The sequence below is a fragment of the Anopheles merus genome, chromosome X (genome assembly GCF_017562075.2).
Source record: "Anopheles merus strain MAF chromosome X, AmerM5.1, whole genome shotgun sequence".
In the NCBI taxonomy this organism is placed as follows: Eukaryota; Metazoa; Arthropoda; class Insecta; order Diptera; family Culicidae; genus Anopheles; species Anopheles merus.
The window spans coordinates 21,787,945-21,805,341 of NC_054081.1; the positions used below are offsets into that span (position 1 = coordinate 21,787,945).

The following is a 17,397-nucleotide window of genomic DNA, read 5'->3' on the forward strand; positions in this document are numbered from 1 at the left end:
GCTACAAAACACCACACAATTAGCTTGATAGATAAAATCTGATGCTGCGTCCAATTTTTTTTATTTCGTCGTACGACGAAATCATACGTCCGACGTTATCTATAAAATCCCATATAAATTTTGACAGGCTTTCCGATAAAATCGCATCCGATGGAGCTCAGACACGGGCTTAAGCTTAGCTGCGCACTCTCAGTTCCGCTATCTGATATGAAATGTTACCTGGACGTAGATAGGACACGCCCACGACTTTTTTCGATGTTTGTGACACCGTGAGTTTTTGACTGGCAGTGGGAGTTTTTAATGTGTACCTCCCTTACACCTTTCCTTCGCATTTATACACTGCCTCTTTTGGAAATAGCTTGATATTGAACTATGCTTAATGTGATACACTCGAAATGATCACGATTTCTTATCAGGAACAAAAATTAAATTGATCGTTATGCGAGAATTTACTCGTTAAGAGGGTTATTGGTAGGGAATTTAGATTTGCACGTTACGCGAAAAACACACTATACGGGGTACTCGTTATGAAGGCTGTCACTGTATATACTAATTTGAATAATGCAACAAATGTAGCGATACTTACAAAGGCTTTTGACCCATTAAACGAAAGAATCCGTCAATCAAGATGGCAGGTAATATATGATACAACAGCACTCGTATCAAATTATGAATCCGAAGTTGTGTAATGCCACCACCAGGAGCCCAGATACATTTGTCCAGTGGAATCTCGTCCGATAAAGTTCGACCCATCTCTACGATCTGGGACATGGTTGAATTCCTCAGGTTTGAAATGCAGCAGTTGTAGATAGATAGTTGTCGATTTGGATCACTAGAAAACAAAATTGTTTTATAAATATAAAAGCTTTTACACATACACACACACACACCCACACACACACACACAAACATACAAACACACTTATATCTACATATATCTCATATATCATATATCTACATCTATATATATATATATATATATATATATATATATATATATATATATATATATATATATATATATATATATATATATATATATATATATATATATATATATATATATATATATATATACAGTGGCGGATTTAGGGAATCGGGGGCCCTAAGCGGTAAAAGAAGTTGAGGCCCCTGTTGGTGTCGAGCGAGGGTGAGGGAGGGTATTACACTTGGCTTTGTTTTAAACTCAGCGTGACGGTTTGCTGCCGGGGGGGGGGGGGGGGGGGTGTTTGTTCCCTGAACTACTCGGATAGGTTATCAATTTATTTATTAATCAATAATTAATTTATTAATTATTATTATTAATTATTTAACACCTAATCCCTGACTTATTCCCCTAACATCTGCCTTAATCTGGTGTCGCCAAAATAGTAAATTAGTAAAATATTCTCTTTAAATGTTGGTCTTTGAATTAAATCAAAGTGATAGGACCGTGTATTGAATTGCCTTGACATAGCTAGTAACGGCTCATTGTATCCATATAAGGTATGTCTGCTCTCACCAACAAGCAAGTTATGAGAGCGAAGAGGTCTCGATGGCACGTAGATGTTGCTATTCTAGAATAAAAAAAAGGTCTAATTCGTTTTTAGACGAATACTTTAGCAACAAATACACACTGTTTTACCTTAAACGGTGTTTGAGCTTCTATAGGCCAAGCAGAAGGCAACGTGAGCGATAATTTGGTATGGTTCTAAGTCCTCCGAATTGGTCACCTTTTAAGGCAAGTCTTGTAAACTTCCGTTTTATTGCCTCTATTGTGTTAATCATCGTAGTAAAATTCGGAAACCAAAGAATTGAGCAATATTCCATGCACGAGCACACCAGTAAACAACGACTTAAGACATAAGACATCATTACATTCACGGAATTGTCTAGCATCTTGTATGCCTTGTTAACAGTGTTGTCAACGTGTAAATGGAAATTTAAACTAGAGTACAGTGTAAACTAGATCACAAACTTTTTGATGACGATCTAACACACTGCCTAACAACGAATAATTATACTTGATGTCTTTTTCAAGTCTAGGAAACGATATAATAAAAAAAATATCAAGCGATAGCTCTAGATCATTTTAAACACCAAGTATGAGTCTCTTCGTCCATGAGGCCCCTATTGGGCACAGAAGTTTTCGATGAGGCTACTGTACACATTTTTGCATATGCTGGAATTACCATTCACGGGGCCCCTAAATGACGGGGCCCCCGCGGCCGCTCAGTCCGCGTACCGTTAAATCCGCCACTGTATATATATATTATATTATAATATATATATATATATATATATATATATATATATATATAATATATATATATATATATATATATATATATATATATATATATAATATATATATATATATATATATATATATATATATATATATTATATATATATACTATATATTGACGACCTCCGGTACTTCTCTTACAAGCGCCGAAGAGGTCAGTTGTTGACAGAACCTTGTTAACAGAACCTCCAGCTATATATATATATATATATATATATATATATATATATATATATATATATATATATATATATATATATATATATATATATATATATATTCCGTTGGCGAATAAACACCTACATCGAATCTCCACGACTCATTATTATATTTATACATACAAACATATATATATATATATATATATATATAATATATATATATATATATATATATATATATATATATATATATATATATATATATATATATAATATATATATATATATTATATATATATATATATATATATATATATATATATGTTTGTATGTATAAATATATAATAGAGTCGTGGAGATTCGATGTAGGTGTTTATTCGCCAACGGTATATATATATTTATTAATTTATTAATTTATATTATTAATTATTTAACACCTAATATATATATATATATATATATATATATATATATATATATATATATATATATATATATGTGTGTGTATGTAGTATATACATGTATAAATATAATAATGAGTCGCGGAGATTCGATGTGAGGTGTTTATTCGCCAACGGTCGGAATAGACGAGAGATAATGTGAGGAACCATTTTAAGTTATACCACTAAATATACATATAATATATACATATGTATATATTTATATATAAAGAGCGTTCGGGATGATTTTGACAGTTAAATTTTTGTTTATAACTCGTGATCGAATTGGCATAGGAAAACAAGCAATACGTCATTCGACAGCTAAAAGTGTACGGAACAAGCAGCGAAAACATCCCGTGATAAAAAAAATGCCAAAAAAGAGTACATTGCGGAAGCGGATCACATGAATCATGATGATCCGCGCCAGACGCGACAACAGCAACATGCATCATGATGATCCGCGCCAGACGCGACAACCGCGACATCATGCAGTGCGTGCAGTGTTCGCTGAACATGGTCAAGGCGATCCGGAGTGAGCTGGGAGAAAACAGCAACGACGACGAAGCGGTGGCAGCACGATAACCACATTCTCAGCGGCGGGATTGCGTGCGGACCGACGCTTTCCTGGCTGGCCTCCAGGCGCGCGTGATGGAAAATCCGGGGATCGGAATTCGGCCGTTGGCACGTGAGATGGGGGTGGCACCATCCACGATGAAAATGGCCCTGAATGACGACCTCCGGTACTTCTCTTACAAGCGCCGAAGAGGTCAGTTGTTGACAGAACCTTGTTAACAGAACCTCCAGCAACACCAAGGCGGAGCTGATGGCGAAAATCAGGTCCGTTTTCGCGGCCCTATCCCGCGAAACTGTCGCCAGGGCTTGTTCCCGGTTCCGGAGACGGGTGGAGGCCGTAATAGAAGCCGAGGGCGGATATTTTTAATAAAATGAATAAAATACATGGTAAGCTACTATATCGAACAAAAAAAAAATTCCCCGATGATTAATTTAGCCATAATTTTTTTTTCTTTCTCCGTAAGTGACTGTCAAAATTATCCCGATCGCCCTGTATATTTGTACTTTGATTTCCTTTACAGTTGATTTTCCAAGTCTTACAAGATGCAGCACGTGTGCTTTAAAGGTTATTTTTTCTTATACATCCTATTTTGAGGCTTCACTTTCTCGCTGTATTCTAATACACTGTAGTAGCTTGTTCTATTAATAGAAGAGAGAGTTTTACCTTAACCTAACTATCCTATCTTAATCTAATTTTTAAATCTAATTTACCCTGAAACCTACAAAATTCAAATAGAGGCGATTTCACGTACTGCCCTGTGTGTAGAATCTCTACATTTTTCAATTAGTTTGGTGTTGTATGTAGCTATCGAGTGGAGCTACTTCGCATGTGTCATAAAGATCTGAATTCCTAGTGTATCGATCGCAATTTGCTATCACCCTTAGCATTTTGTTCGGCATTACCTGTATTTTTTGGCGATGTACTCTGGCACATGTTCCCCAAACCTGGCAATCATAGAGTACCGCTGGTTGAATGATTTGTTTAAAGACAGCAAGGTTTTTCACAAAGGAAAGTCTGGACCTTCGCGATATCAGTGGGTATAAACTCATTAAGAGAGTTTGACCTTGTCGTAAGATACTCTCAATCCGTGGGAAAGCATCTGACTATCCAACGTGAGGCCCAAATATTTTGCCTTGTTAGTCCATTCGACCAGAACGCCATTAACCTCAACCCTGCTGTGCATAGTTGAGATCAAAGACCGTTTGCGTCGATGAAGGACAATCATGACCTGACTCTTGGCCACGTTTGAAGAACCCCCAATGTTTGAAGAATATTGTATAAAAGTATCAAGGCAGCGATGAGCACGACGGCTCACCTCTGTCAGAGATCTACCCTTCACCGCAATGGCAGTGTCATCTGCGAATAAAAAAATTTGGTCATCACAAGGTAGTGCCGGAATATCCGCAGTGTACATGATGTACAATAGTGGACTCAGCAAACTACCCTGTGGCACCCCGGCTGGAAGTAAGTGTACGTCTGAAAGCGTCGAACCCATGGCTACTCTGAACGTCCTTTGTTGTAGATAGTTTGAAATTATCTTTGTAAGGTACATTGGTATGGCAAACGTGACAAGTTTATGAATAAGTCCACCCAGTGGCGCGTTAAACGGTGGGCGGACTGGGCGGCCGCCAGGGGCCCCGGCGATCTAGGGGACCCCGTCATTGTGGATGTTCGGCTTCGTATCGATTCCCCCCCCCCCCCCCCCCCCCTTGAAGGAACTTTTACCATCTATTTCAAAAAGACTCATTTTTAATTAATGCATTTTTCCCATCGCTTCACTCACTGTATTTTGTCGAGGGCCCCGAACCGGAATACCGGGGCCCCATACTACTCAAAGCAGCACATTAAATGATCTAAGAAATCTGCCAATACTTGCATCAAAGTCGCAAGCGAAGAACGCTGCGACATGCGCGCACAGCTCAAATCAATACCTCATCATCGTTGTCGCAAAGTATTGGACAGAGCGAGAAACCATCAATTTTTGCTGGTGTGGGTGGCCTGTGCACGAGCACCCAAACCCAAAACCACGCAGAGCAACTTGCTGCTAAAATGGAATGCACAGAACGCTGCGCTTAACTACCACCGAAAACCCGTTACACAACACAAGCATACAACACACCCAAACAAAAATTTAAAGGCCCCGAAACACAATATCAATACACCGGCTCGTAGGCGGTAAAATTAGCAGGAAAAATTGACTAACATCAAGCAAGCAACGGTGCTCCAGTGGGTAGAGGTTTCATTCGAGAAACGATTCCATCGATATCGATGTGTGCGCTTTTCAATTTGGCTGGGATGAAACGTGCCTGCGCTTGTCTGGGGCCCCTATACTTGTTTTGCAGATGTGTGCCGAAAACAGACAGCTGTTTTCACGCGAAAAATGGTATTCACATCTCAAGCCTGAGATCGTGGAGCGTGCCTGCTTTTAACGAAAAACCTTAAATTTTCACGCGGGGTCCTACTCAACTTTTGTGGTCAACTGACAAATAGGGGAAATCGGGAAGGGGTGGTATTTATATGTCCAAAAAGGAACTGGGCCATGTTAATATTAAAATGATGTTTTATCACTATTTACATACAACTTTTTGTGTGAAGACAAAATAAAAAACCGTTACAGCTATACTGAAGCCAACACTCAAAGGTGGTTTACGGGGTCACAACGATTATGTGAACTCTTCGATGAAGGGGCCCCGTCGGTAAGGAGGCCCCATCAATAAGGGGCCCGTCTATAAGGGGCCCCATCAATAAGGGGCCCCGTCCATTTGGTGTCTTGGTTTGGATGGTCCGTGCACGAGCTCACCAAAAAAACGCGGAGACACTTGCTGCTAAAATCCAATGCACGGAACGCAGAACAGCGCTGCGTTAAACCACATAGTTTATCCGCCCCTTGAAACAGCCACAATCACAAATCATACACAGACAAAAATTTAAAGGCCCCTAAACAAAATTTCAATACACCGGCTCGTAGCCGGAGAAATTAGCAGGAAAAATTGACACCAAGCTCGCGTTGCTTTAAAAAGTCTAGGAAGGTCGTTTGGTCAACGGTGCATCAGTGGGTTGAGGTTTCATTCGAGAAATGGTTAAATCGATGTCATTGTGTGCACTCTTGACTGGGATGAACCGTCCTGTTCTTGTATACGGGGCCCCTGTTACCGCTTGGCGATTTTGTGTCGAAAGCAGACGGCTGTTTCACACGAAAAATGGTATTCACATTCCTGGCCTGGGATAGTGGATTGTGTGTGTCTTTTAATGCTAAAACTAAAATTTTCATTCTTGGCCCTAATCGAACACATCAAGTTTGTAACCGAAGAGAAGGGGAAATGGGAAAGGTTTCAGTTAGAAGGAAGGGGGAAAAGGTATAAAAATACTCAAGGAACCTATGGACCATGTTCATTTATATATGGTTTTTATCGACTATTTCAATTTTTGCGAATACAACAAGACCAAAAACCGTTACAGATGCATCTACATACAGCCATAATACGAAGAACAATCTCCATTGCCTCGGCCATTTGGGGGCCCCGTTGATGATTCCGTCGATTGAGGGGCCCCTTCCATTTGATGTTGTCAACCCAATATACCCCCATTTTCCCCCCGAGGGTTATGTTTACTATCAGATTTACTATTACTACCAGGCCTATCAGAAGCATATTTATTTTACTTATCAGAAGCAGAAAACATTTGCCTTTTTAACATATGCAATATTTTTGTTTAACATGTGCACCTTAGTTGGAAGCGTAGAACGCTGCGATACATGCCCACAGCTCAAAACAATATCATTTCATCATCGTTGGCCCAAAGTGTTGGATCAAATGCATTGAACGCTACGCGCGAGCTGGGTCAAGCGAAATCCGTCACAAGAGATGCCTCACGCAAACTACATGCACATACAACATTAAAAGGCTCCGAAACCGATCTCAACACAACGGTTCGTAGCCGTAGAAATAAGCAAGAAAAATTGGCTGACACCAAGCACGCTCTTTTTATCTGTTGAGGTTTCATTCAAGAATGGATTCCGATGTCGATGTGTGAGTTTTTTAATTTGGCCTGTGTCTATGTTATCGCGCAAAAACTAAGAACTCGTGCCCCGGCTAACCTTTGGGGCCCAGTCAAAATTGTGGACTGGACGAAGTGATGGTGGAAAGGCAAGCTGTTGAAGGGTTTGGGTCAAATTTGGAAGGGTCGACGGAAAGCGATTTCGACGGAAAGCGGAATGATAGGAAGATCCTATTTATTAAAAATTAACTGAACATATTTTAATATGACAATTCATATCGTTGAACTATTCCAAATTTGATCACTATAACATGGATTGTCGGACCAATCAATATGGTCAAATTTGACGAGAAATTAGAAAATAGAAACGAATAATTCCATAAAAACCTGACTGTTGATTTTACGAGAACAATGGTTGCACACTTTTGCTTTTTAAGGATGCAACGATTTTCTAGGAGCTTTATTTTAAAGAAATGCGCTATCAATTTGTCTGACCTGGTCTTACTTGTCCGTGGCCTCATAATATTTCTGAACGATTGTACGTTTGTCTCGATAATTTTTCAGCTGTTAACTATTTTGTACCATCTTCAGATATATCCTAGAAAACAATTTGAAACATGGAAGGAAGGGTACATTAAGAAGCGATATTGCGATTTTGCTTAAATGTTTTGAACTTTTTATGACTTTTGCACACATGCTGCAGACTCTTAATTGAAGAATCTTTACAATCAATTTTGGTTATTGTAATTTAATAAAATGAATTTGAAACTTGCTTGGATGATATAATAATGTAAGAAAACCAATAACCAATCGCATTGTTTAATAACATAAATATCATATCATTTTGTGTATTAACTGTAATAATATAATAATGTATGTGTAAAACAAATGGATTCTCCTGGCCCTCACCGCTCGATCATTTAGAAAGCCGCTGATCTAAAGCAGTGGTCTCCAACCTGTGGTCCGTGGATTACTTGAGACAAACATACTGCAATACAAGGTATTTCCAGTTACATTCGAATGAAAATATTGTTTTTCCCGCGTGCAAGAAGTTATCGCTCTGACCGATTGAAAATGAAGTGGCCGTAATTCGAAGAAAGACGGTACTTCAGTATTCATTGTAACTTCATGTTATGCTCACGATGACGATTTTAAATCAAATCGTCCGTATTATGAAACACGAGCTGGAAACTGTAAAGTAGGAAAGAAAATATCGTTTAGAACTATCGTTCTTGTCCATAAAAGACAAACGTAACTAGCTTAGCGAAAACGATAACTTTCCGACCTTTAACTTCTTTTGAGTATAGATAAAACCAACAACAACGATCATGGCAGGTCAGATTTGTTCGGATTGTCAGGATAGGACTAAGCCCATCCATCATCTATCGACTTCTCATTTAAGGAGTTTACTTATGTCCTCCTACCCAAGGTAAGCCTTCTAAACTCTAACGTCCTACAGGTTTTTATGATCGCCTAGACGATCAAGTGTCGAAAGTCCGCTTCGAAACAGTATCCACAGTACCCAAAATTTTAACATACCACAAAGCCTTTCTGATATTACTGATTGTTTAGTCATTGATATCAATTAAAAATTGGCAAAAAAAAGTATTGATATTGAGGTTTTTATTGATGCGCAGGGTGGCAGTCCATTCTGCTCATGTTCATCTCTGTTTCATAAAGTTTTATACAGATGTGAACTGTATTTTGTCGAAACAAGTTTGTTGATTTGGTATGCACTCACGGTAATCATGAAATTTCAGCAAGAACAGCAAAGTGGTGTGAAGATTTTTCTCAACCAAAACGTTAATCCCGCACGCCGAATACGCACCTAAAATTTATCGGGGTGTCTGTAAGCGGTTACCAAATCAAATTTTTGTTCATCACGAGCAAGTTGGCATCGCAGTATATTTTCCTTTGAAGCTCAGACATGTCGTTTTGGCAGAATAAATAGCTGCATTTTCAGTAATTTGTTTTACTGATATTCAGTACCATGTATTACTCAATAGCTTTCAGTAAAAACTGTAACTGTAGCAAACTTATAAATTTGTAGTGTATGATTCGTACACCATCCCCCCCCCCCCCCTCCCCGCAATGGATTTGGTGAAGGGGCCCCGTCTACCAAAACGCCTAGGGCCTCGGAGAGGCTTGACCCGCCACTGAGTCCACCATGCCAGACATTGTCAAATGCCTTTTCGACATCTAACATTGCGACTACCGTGGACCTGGCCTCTCTCTTGTTCTTTTCGAAAAGTTGTTTTAACTTAAATAGCTGGTGAGTAGTAGAGTGTCCAGGACGGAAGCCAAATTGCTCCTCAGGGATAAGATTAAGTGTCTCCAAAGTTTCCTGAAGGGACTCAAGAACCACACTTTCAAACAACTTTCCTAGCGAGAAAAGGAGGCTAATTGGGCGATAGCTTCCGGGATTCGTAGGGTCTTTGCCGGGTTTGAGAATGATCACTACTCTTGCGCATTTCCATGCTTCAGGAAAGTAGCCCAACTCAAGACAGCTGTTAAAGATATTGCTTATCAAGCAAATGGCCCTCTCTTGGAGGTGCTTTTGTAGGATGTTGAGGACCCCATCGAACCCCGGAGCCTTCATGTTCTTCAGCCGCCTCAGCGCTGTCCTGATCCGCCCAGTTGTTACTCTACCTTCTGGAGGTACCGAAGACTACGCCTCATCATCTAGGGATAAGCTAGCTGCTACTTCTGCCTCATATGAGCTAGGCATAGTTGAGAGTTCTCATTCTATTTTACACGCGCGCTTCACTAGCACCAATACAAATACCGACGAGCCGTCTGTGAATGTGTGTGTCTTCTTTCAGCGAGCTCAACAACTTGGAGCTGCTCGTCACATCGTGTTGTCTCGCTTACACTACAGCATCAAACCATCGCACCGTGTGTCCCCCCTCCTACGCGTACAAAACCACCAGTACAGCGCGACGCTTTGCCGGAGATGGTTGTGTGCGTTTTGTGCTAAGTCCTGCGCGCAGTGTTTGTGCGTTAATGCACATTTCGTTCAAAGTCTCGTGCGCCGGTGTGTTTTGGTGAAGTGTGAAGTGAACAAACAATGTGCACAGACGCACATGCAGTGCGTGGATCGACAGGTAAGAATTTGCCGAACCGAGGCAACGCAGATTGTGGACAAGTTTCTCGCAGCCTGGCTCGACCCGGTACTTTGCAGTATGACGCCATTCGTGAGTATGAAAGATTTAAAATGTGTTGTGAAAGTGTAATATATGTTTCAACAATGTGTTTAATGTAATAAAAAATGACCGTGTTTGTGTTTGTTGTTAGAATAAGTGCGTATTTGCGATCGTGTCTATGCATGAAAGAAAGCGATAAACGAAATAAACAACAAGCTTTTGATGTGTTGGTAGCATGGCTCGAAAGAACACAAACCAACAGCTGCTGTATAGCGCACTGAGTGTTCCGGGTGGGGTGGGAGGAGGGCTCGCTGGAGGGTGTAACTCATTCCTCTAAGAGTAACTGCTAACGGATAACGGTACTCAAATCATTCAAAAAATACACTCATTTTGCCGGACGGAACATTCACAGACGGCTCGTCAAAGCACGGTATTTGTATACCCCTCATACCCCTCTGTGTGAATCACTCAAAATTTGGGGTCTCATTGTTTGCGTAAGATGTTTTCATTTAAAAAATGGGACTACTCTATTTTTTTCCAGTTCCAGTTTTTTCCAGACAATGCCTTCCAGTATGAAACATGTACATTATCTTGGAAATCCATCACGGAAAACAAAATTTGGCAATCACTTGGAAAATTGCTGTTATCTAGTCTTGTTTACTTCTGCATTGCTCTAGCTTTATGAATATTTCCTGAACAATGGGAATTCTTTGTGCTGCGCTAAACAGCTCCTCGTGAGCCGTAAATCTTTCACCCTGTCCTATGCGCATTGGTATCGAATTAGATGTGTGTTGCGTAGGTTTGTAAACTCGTGAATTTACTTTCCAATCCGGTACCGGTTTAGGTTGAAGAAGTGTAGGAAAGTTTCCTAAGGTCGGTCGATAGCCTTTCGTAGTGTTTGTAATGCGTTTTGCTACGACGGGACGTTTTGGGCAGTCCATATAGCCCGCTGTGTGGTTTCCTTCGCAATTGGCACACTTAAGTTTATGTTCTCGTACTTTACCATCACTCGACGATGTACCCGCGGTAAGAGGACATACCGATCATGCGTGTTCATCGGTGCATTTATTACATCTTTCATTGCAATTCATTGCTCCGTGACCGTATAGTTGACACCTGTTGCATTGCATGGGTTCGACTTTTTTGGAATAATATCTCCACTTTACCACACAGTGGTCTTGAGTGGTGATAGTTCGTAGTAGTTGCATAGACACGCTACCCACACTAAAATGGATTAGGTATACTGCGTGTTCGTCATAGCGTTTTTGTCTTAGTGCAAGCTTTTTTACACTTTTAGGAACTAGGTTTTCCTCTTTTAACAGGATTTCTACTTCTTTATCTGGCTATTTAATACTGTTCTAAAATCACTTGTATTGGTGACCTGAACGATCGTGCCGTTATACGGCTTTCGTGTTGTAACGTACTATTCCTGCAGCTATTACGGCTTTGTGTACAAAACCCGCTGATGAACTTTTAACCACTATTTGTGGTAGTTTACCGATATCACTGCTCGGTGTATTTGTCGTATTAGTGTTGGTCACTGGCTGAGAGCTCTTAGGCTGCGCTCTGGCACCAATCGAACACGACATCCGACTCGAACAAACCCATATAATCATATGGTGCATAGGTGCACTGTCAGACACAAACAAACAAACAAGACAAACATGTCAAATCCCATATATTTTTCATGTTCGATGTCGTGTTCGATTGGTGCTAGAGCGCCGGGTTACTCTGCTGATTAAGTGGCTCTTCTTCGTTGTCGATAAGCAGAGCGAAACTGTTTTCGGAAAGATCCGAACGACTGCGCGGATCGGTTTTGTCTATGTGTAGATGTCTTGATAGTGCTTTGGCCTTTCTGCCTCTTCTACCCCTTCCTCCCATTGCGAGAGAATAGTATGTGCGTACCTTCGTATACTTTGTGATTTTGTGCGTTTGTACGTATTAGTTCTGTTATTCGGAGCTATCTGTAAGTACGTCTGTGCTTGACCAGAGCCGATTTGCAACTGGGTTAAGTATGAGGAAAATCAGTTGTTTGATCAATGAACGTTGATCTATTGTTGAGGATATTGTTGGAAATTTGAGAGTGCCCAACAATCTGCCAGGTCACAGCGCGAGAGAAGAAATGGAAAGATGACGAAAGAATGAGAGGGAAGTCAAACGAGCGAGTAGAATAGAGCGGGAAAACGCCTGCCCTCGCCCTTGAAAACGGTAATCTCTACAAGTGGACTAATTTTTTGATTCACCATCATCACAATAAAAACTATTTGTTATCCAAAAAAATCCACCAACGTTTTCAACAGGTATTAAGATTTAGATTGGGTTCAATTGTAGAGCGTCGGTTGCACGTTTTTAAGGAAATTAATTTCCATCCACTGCCGTGCATTTGCACTGAGTGCCGTGATTTAATATACAATGGTGCCTTTCAAAACGAGTACCAGTCAACATTTGCATAACATGCAAATCTAAATTCTCAACAAATACTTCTCTTAAGGCCCTATTGCTTTATAAGAATAATTCCGGAATTCATCTGTCGTTAGCCACATTTGACAGCAAAATCCGCTCTGCTAATGTAATAACTCGCTCGGAACTATCGAACTTATCGAACTGGTTTATGTGTTTCTTTAAACAAAAAACATCGTTTTACAACTTGGCAGTGGGATTCTCTTTCTTGATAGAATTTACAAATAGATTCGTACCCATTATCACGTAAGCCTTCAAACTTTTATACATAATAATGGAATTTAAATATGAAAATAAAATAACTCACTAACTTACTAACAGAACCCACATTGATCTGGACCAATTCTAATTTCCTGGCGTGGTGAAAGCTGTACTATTCTAAAATACCCAATGTGATAGGACCTTTAACAAATAAAATCTTGCATAACGAGCAATATCATGTGTGTCCTTGGTACGTTTTTAGGTGCCGATGTGAAATTAAGATCACAATTGGTTTGTATTGAGAAATTCTTTAAATTTGATTTTTGTTTAGGCAAAACAGAGTTACAATACTAAGCATCATTAATATAAAACTATTGCTAGGATGATACGTGTCCAAGTGTGTGATATATTGGCGTTTTTTTTTTGCATTTTTTCTGGATATACTTGTTCACGAAGGCGAGAGTTTCTCCTGTAAATTTTTGCCACTTAGAAGTGTTTCTTTTGACAGCACATGTAATGTGCAAGTGTTGTAGATATAATGATAATAAATTTATGGAAACATTTGATGCATCAAAACTTTTATTTCAATCGTTTTTTTAATTGCGAGGCATTTCCGTCGAAAATAACAAAAGGGTTTTGCAAAAATAGTGCTCGTCTTCTAATATTTCACTTGGCCCATTAGCGAAATTGGAAGGTGTCGGTATCGGAACCGTACCGACTGCCATCCCAGAATTTCGGAAGGAGTACAGTTTCGAATATGAGCCACAAAGTGGTCAAAACTCTGGACCTATAGATCAAAAGTTTCAATAGTCGTTGAAGACAAGTCTATGCTTAAACGGATGAGGGGTCAGGTTGAAAGTGCGGTCATTAAAAAAAAATTTAAGCAACTTTTTCTAAAATAGTCCAGAGCACCTTATGTTGTAGGTTCTTTGCTCTGGTATTGGTAACTATGATGAAAGGAGGTTTCTTTAGCGATTGAAAGATTGGGGTTATGGTTTAAGGACTTTGTATGAACCTAGTAACTCCAACTATGGACTTTCTAGCTGTGTCAAATAAAGATTTGACAAAGTACGCTGGAGGGATCAAATTGCAGTAATGTGTGGACTTTGCGTTGAATTCGAAATTTATGCGAATGATTTGTAATATTTGCAAAAATAAAGCCCGTTTGGTCTTACGGTTCACACCCTGGCGTAACGTAGCAGCAAGACCTAGTTATCATGCCCGGTGTTTAATTTTTGGACTCGAGTCTCTCGCTACTCGTCGCGAAACGGCGCAAATCTTGTTTATGAAAAAAATCATCCTAGGAGAGATAGATTCACCGGACCTTTTAGCTAGAGTTAATTTCCACGTACCTGCTCGTATTTTAAGAAACTTTAGGCTACTAAGAGTTGACCAAACTAGACGTGCATATAGCGATAATGAACCTTTGACTGCGATGGCTTTTAGATTTAATGCACATTATGACTCTTTTGACTGGAATTCCCTAAGTTAACCTGTTTCTCTTGCTGTGATACTCTGTGTTATTTATTTTGTGCTGATGTTACATTGTACCGTGATGCTTTATGTTATTATAAGTTTAGTTTATAAGATCAGTGATAAGGCCAATGATGGCCAATCACTTAACATTTACAAATAAACAAATAAACAAATAAAGGAAATGCTTTCTAAATTCTCAAAAATTATCGCTTAAAAATTATCAGCATTTTGGTCGCGAATATCTTGGCACTATTAAGCAACAATCAAAGCATCGAAAGAAAGCCTAGGTTGATTTTAAAAGTTGCAAAAGAATCTTAAAATAAAAACAGAGAGAAAAGTGGCTACATTACTGCGTTAGCTGGACTGGGAGGTCGATGCAATCGGCCAAACAGAGAATTAAAAAAAACATATATACTTTTTGCGAGTTAAGTGTAATGCTTATGAACTACTTTATATGCAAAAAAAATTGACGCAGGAAAAAAACATAACATATTTTATAACGTTAGACAATAATTGAGTACGCCTAGATCAATCATAACATCGTTGTTACCAATGATGTGGATGATATAGTTTGCAAACAAACGCAAAGCACCTATTCTCTGTTCAATACTAGCTCCAGCTAGTTCTAGGAATTGCAAAATTTTTAAATAACGTGCACAATCTGGAGCTAACGCAGCAACTTTTTGTTGCAATAGTTCCCAAGCCGCAGAAACTCTTCTGCAACATGGAAATTTATGGGAACGGGGAAGGGTTTCCACGAACGGACAGAACAAACAAGAGTTTGTAATAATTCGCCCCATTCGGAAAAGGGGATCGCAAGATGGAATTTTTCCAACGACTAGCAGGAAAAGTGTCGAAAGTTGAAAGGATGATAAGGCTGGACAATTGACGTTTTTTTCCAGATCCTACACCAGCTGTGTTGTTGTGTCTCACGATCTATATTAGTGCCTGCTAATCTATTCGTAAGCACACGCCGCAACTGCGGAAACGATGGCCTTCGACCGCACTCTGGTGGCACGTACGCAAGTTGTTTGATCACGTTTCTCAGGCAGAGAAATTTAGTCCAAATGCTTGAGATATCCGGCGGATTACCGGCCCTGATGATGTGTGGTTCATCGATTGCTAGGCACTCCTGTTCTGCAACATAGCTGTTCGTCAAGAGAACATTGACTGTAACTGCAGGTATTTACGTCTATCTCCATTAAGAACCACATAAACCGTGCTTTCTTCATCTTTTGTCAATTTTACATATATAGAAATTCTTTCATGTAAACTTACACGCATAAACTAATATTAGATCCCCCTTTTAAACCACATGAGTGATATGAGTTAACTTTTTAACAAATAAACAAATGTGCAGATTCAGACCACCTCGCTTCCGTGGTAGTGCCAGCTGATGAAGTGGAAACCGGATTTCTTCAGTGTCATGCCACAGAAAGAAACCAATAACACTAGTGACCTTCGCAATGTCCAATGCTCTGGCGCCACAAACTAACGCCACGTATCACAGCTTCGGAATCAGGAAGGTGTTGAGAGGCTATACCTTCTGCACAAGATTTAAATCTCTCATGCGATGCAGCCACACAAGAGACCTAAAGTGCTGGATTACGTCGTCCTAATTCTGTCCCATGTCATCTCGGATGTTATTCAAAAATAGAATTCCAAGCAGTCGAAGCCGTTGAAAAAGTGTGTAGCCATGGGACAGATACTATTGTGGAAGCACTAACGATTCCTACATCGAGTGCGTTGGTTTTGTCCACGTTGAGACGAGCACCAGAGACACTTCCAAATGCCTCAAATAGTTCTCGCACACGCTCGATTTTGTCAGGAGGGATTGTCACCACAGAGATGTCGTCAGCATATGCGTTGACCAGGTCATCCTGGCCGCAGCAAATGCCTTCAAATCTTGTGATGAGTGGTTTAAGGCAGGTATGTCAAACTGGCGGCCCGCATCGATTCTGAATGCGGCCCACGAGAATATTTTGAGAATTACTAAAAGCACTGCAGACAATAAATCTGTTACTACTATTAGTTAAAGTGTATTTAATTTTCCAGAGCAGAACAATCCTTTTTTGGTATATTTTTCGAAACTAACATGAATGTACCGATAACATCTCATAAACTTAGTCTACACAATCGTACATATCAATCGAGACCCTTAAGAGTCATTGAATCGAATGCAAGCTCAATCGTATTATGTTTCGATTAAATTCTGAATATTGGGGCCCTTCACGATTCTAGTCAGTTTTTTGTATGGAGTTTGACAGTTGAAGGCTGAAATCATGTAATCACTCCATACAAAACCACACACAAAACTAGCCTGCAATTTTCAGTCTAGAATATTCTAGCCTCAAAGCTAGAACTAGATTCGAGTACCTGCTCGAAAACACGGTGTTGTTTACATTTACCCCAAGGAGCATTAAAGAGATCACGTGGTGGAATCTAGAATCAAAGTGTATGTAGTCCAGGTGGTCTCATAGTATGTTTTTTAAAACCAAATTTGAATATCACTTTTTGACAGGATGGGTGAAATCTTTTGTTCAAACAAGCTTTCTTGAGGCTTTACGAATACTCAAAACACTCTTAATATTTTCATTCAGAAGCAGAAGCGATAAAATCAGCCTTCTAAATTCATACACCTTGGGATAAGCCCACATAT

The 17,397-nt window shown here is 39.6% G+C and overlaps 1 protein-coding gene across 1 annotated transcript in view; it reads right to left on the bottom strand.

The window, feature by feature from the left end:
• LOC121592217 (putative fatty acyl-CoA reductase CG5065) overlaps positions 1-17,397 on the bottom strand; it is a 141,752-nt gene that overhangs the window by 83,868 nt on the left and 40,487 nt on the right. Inside the window, exon 4 of the mRNA XM_041913631.1 lies at positions 587-832. Coding sequence (XP_041769565.1) covers positions 587-832 — 246 coding nt within the window. The remainder of the gene's footprint in view (positions 1-586; positions 833-17,397) is intronic.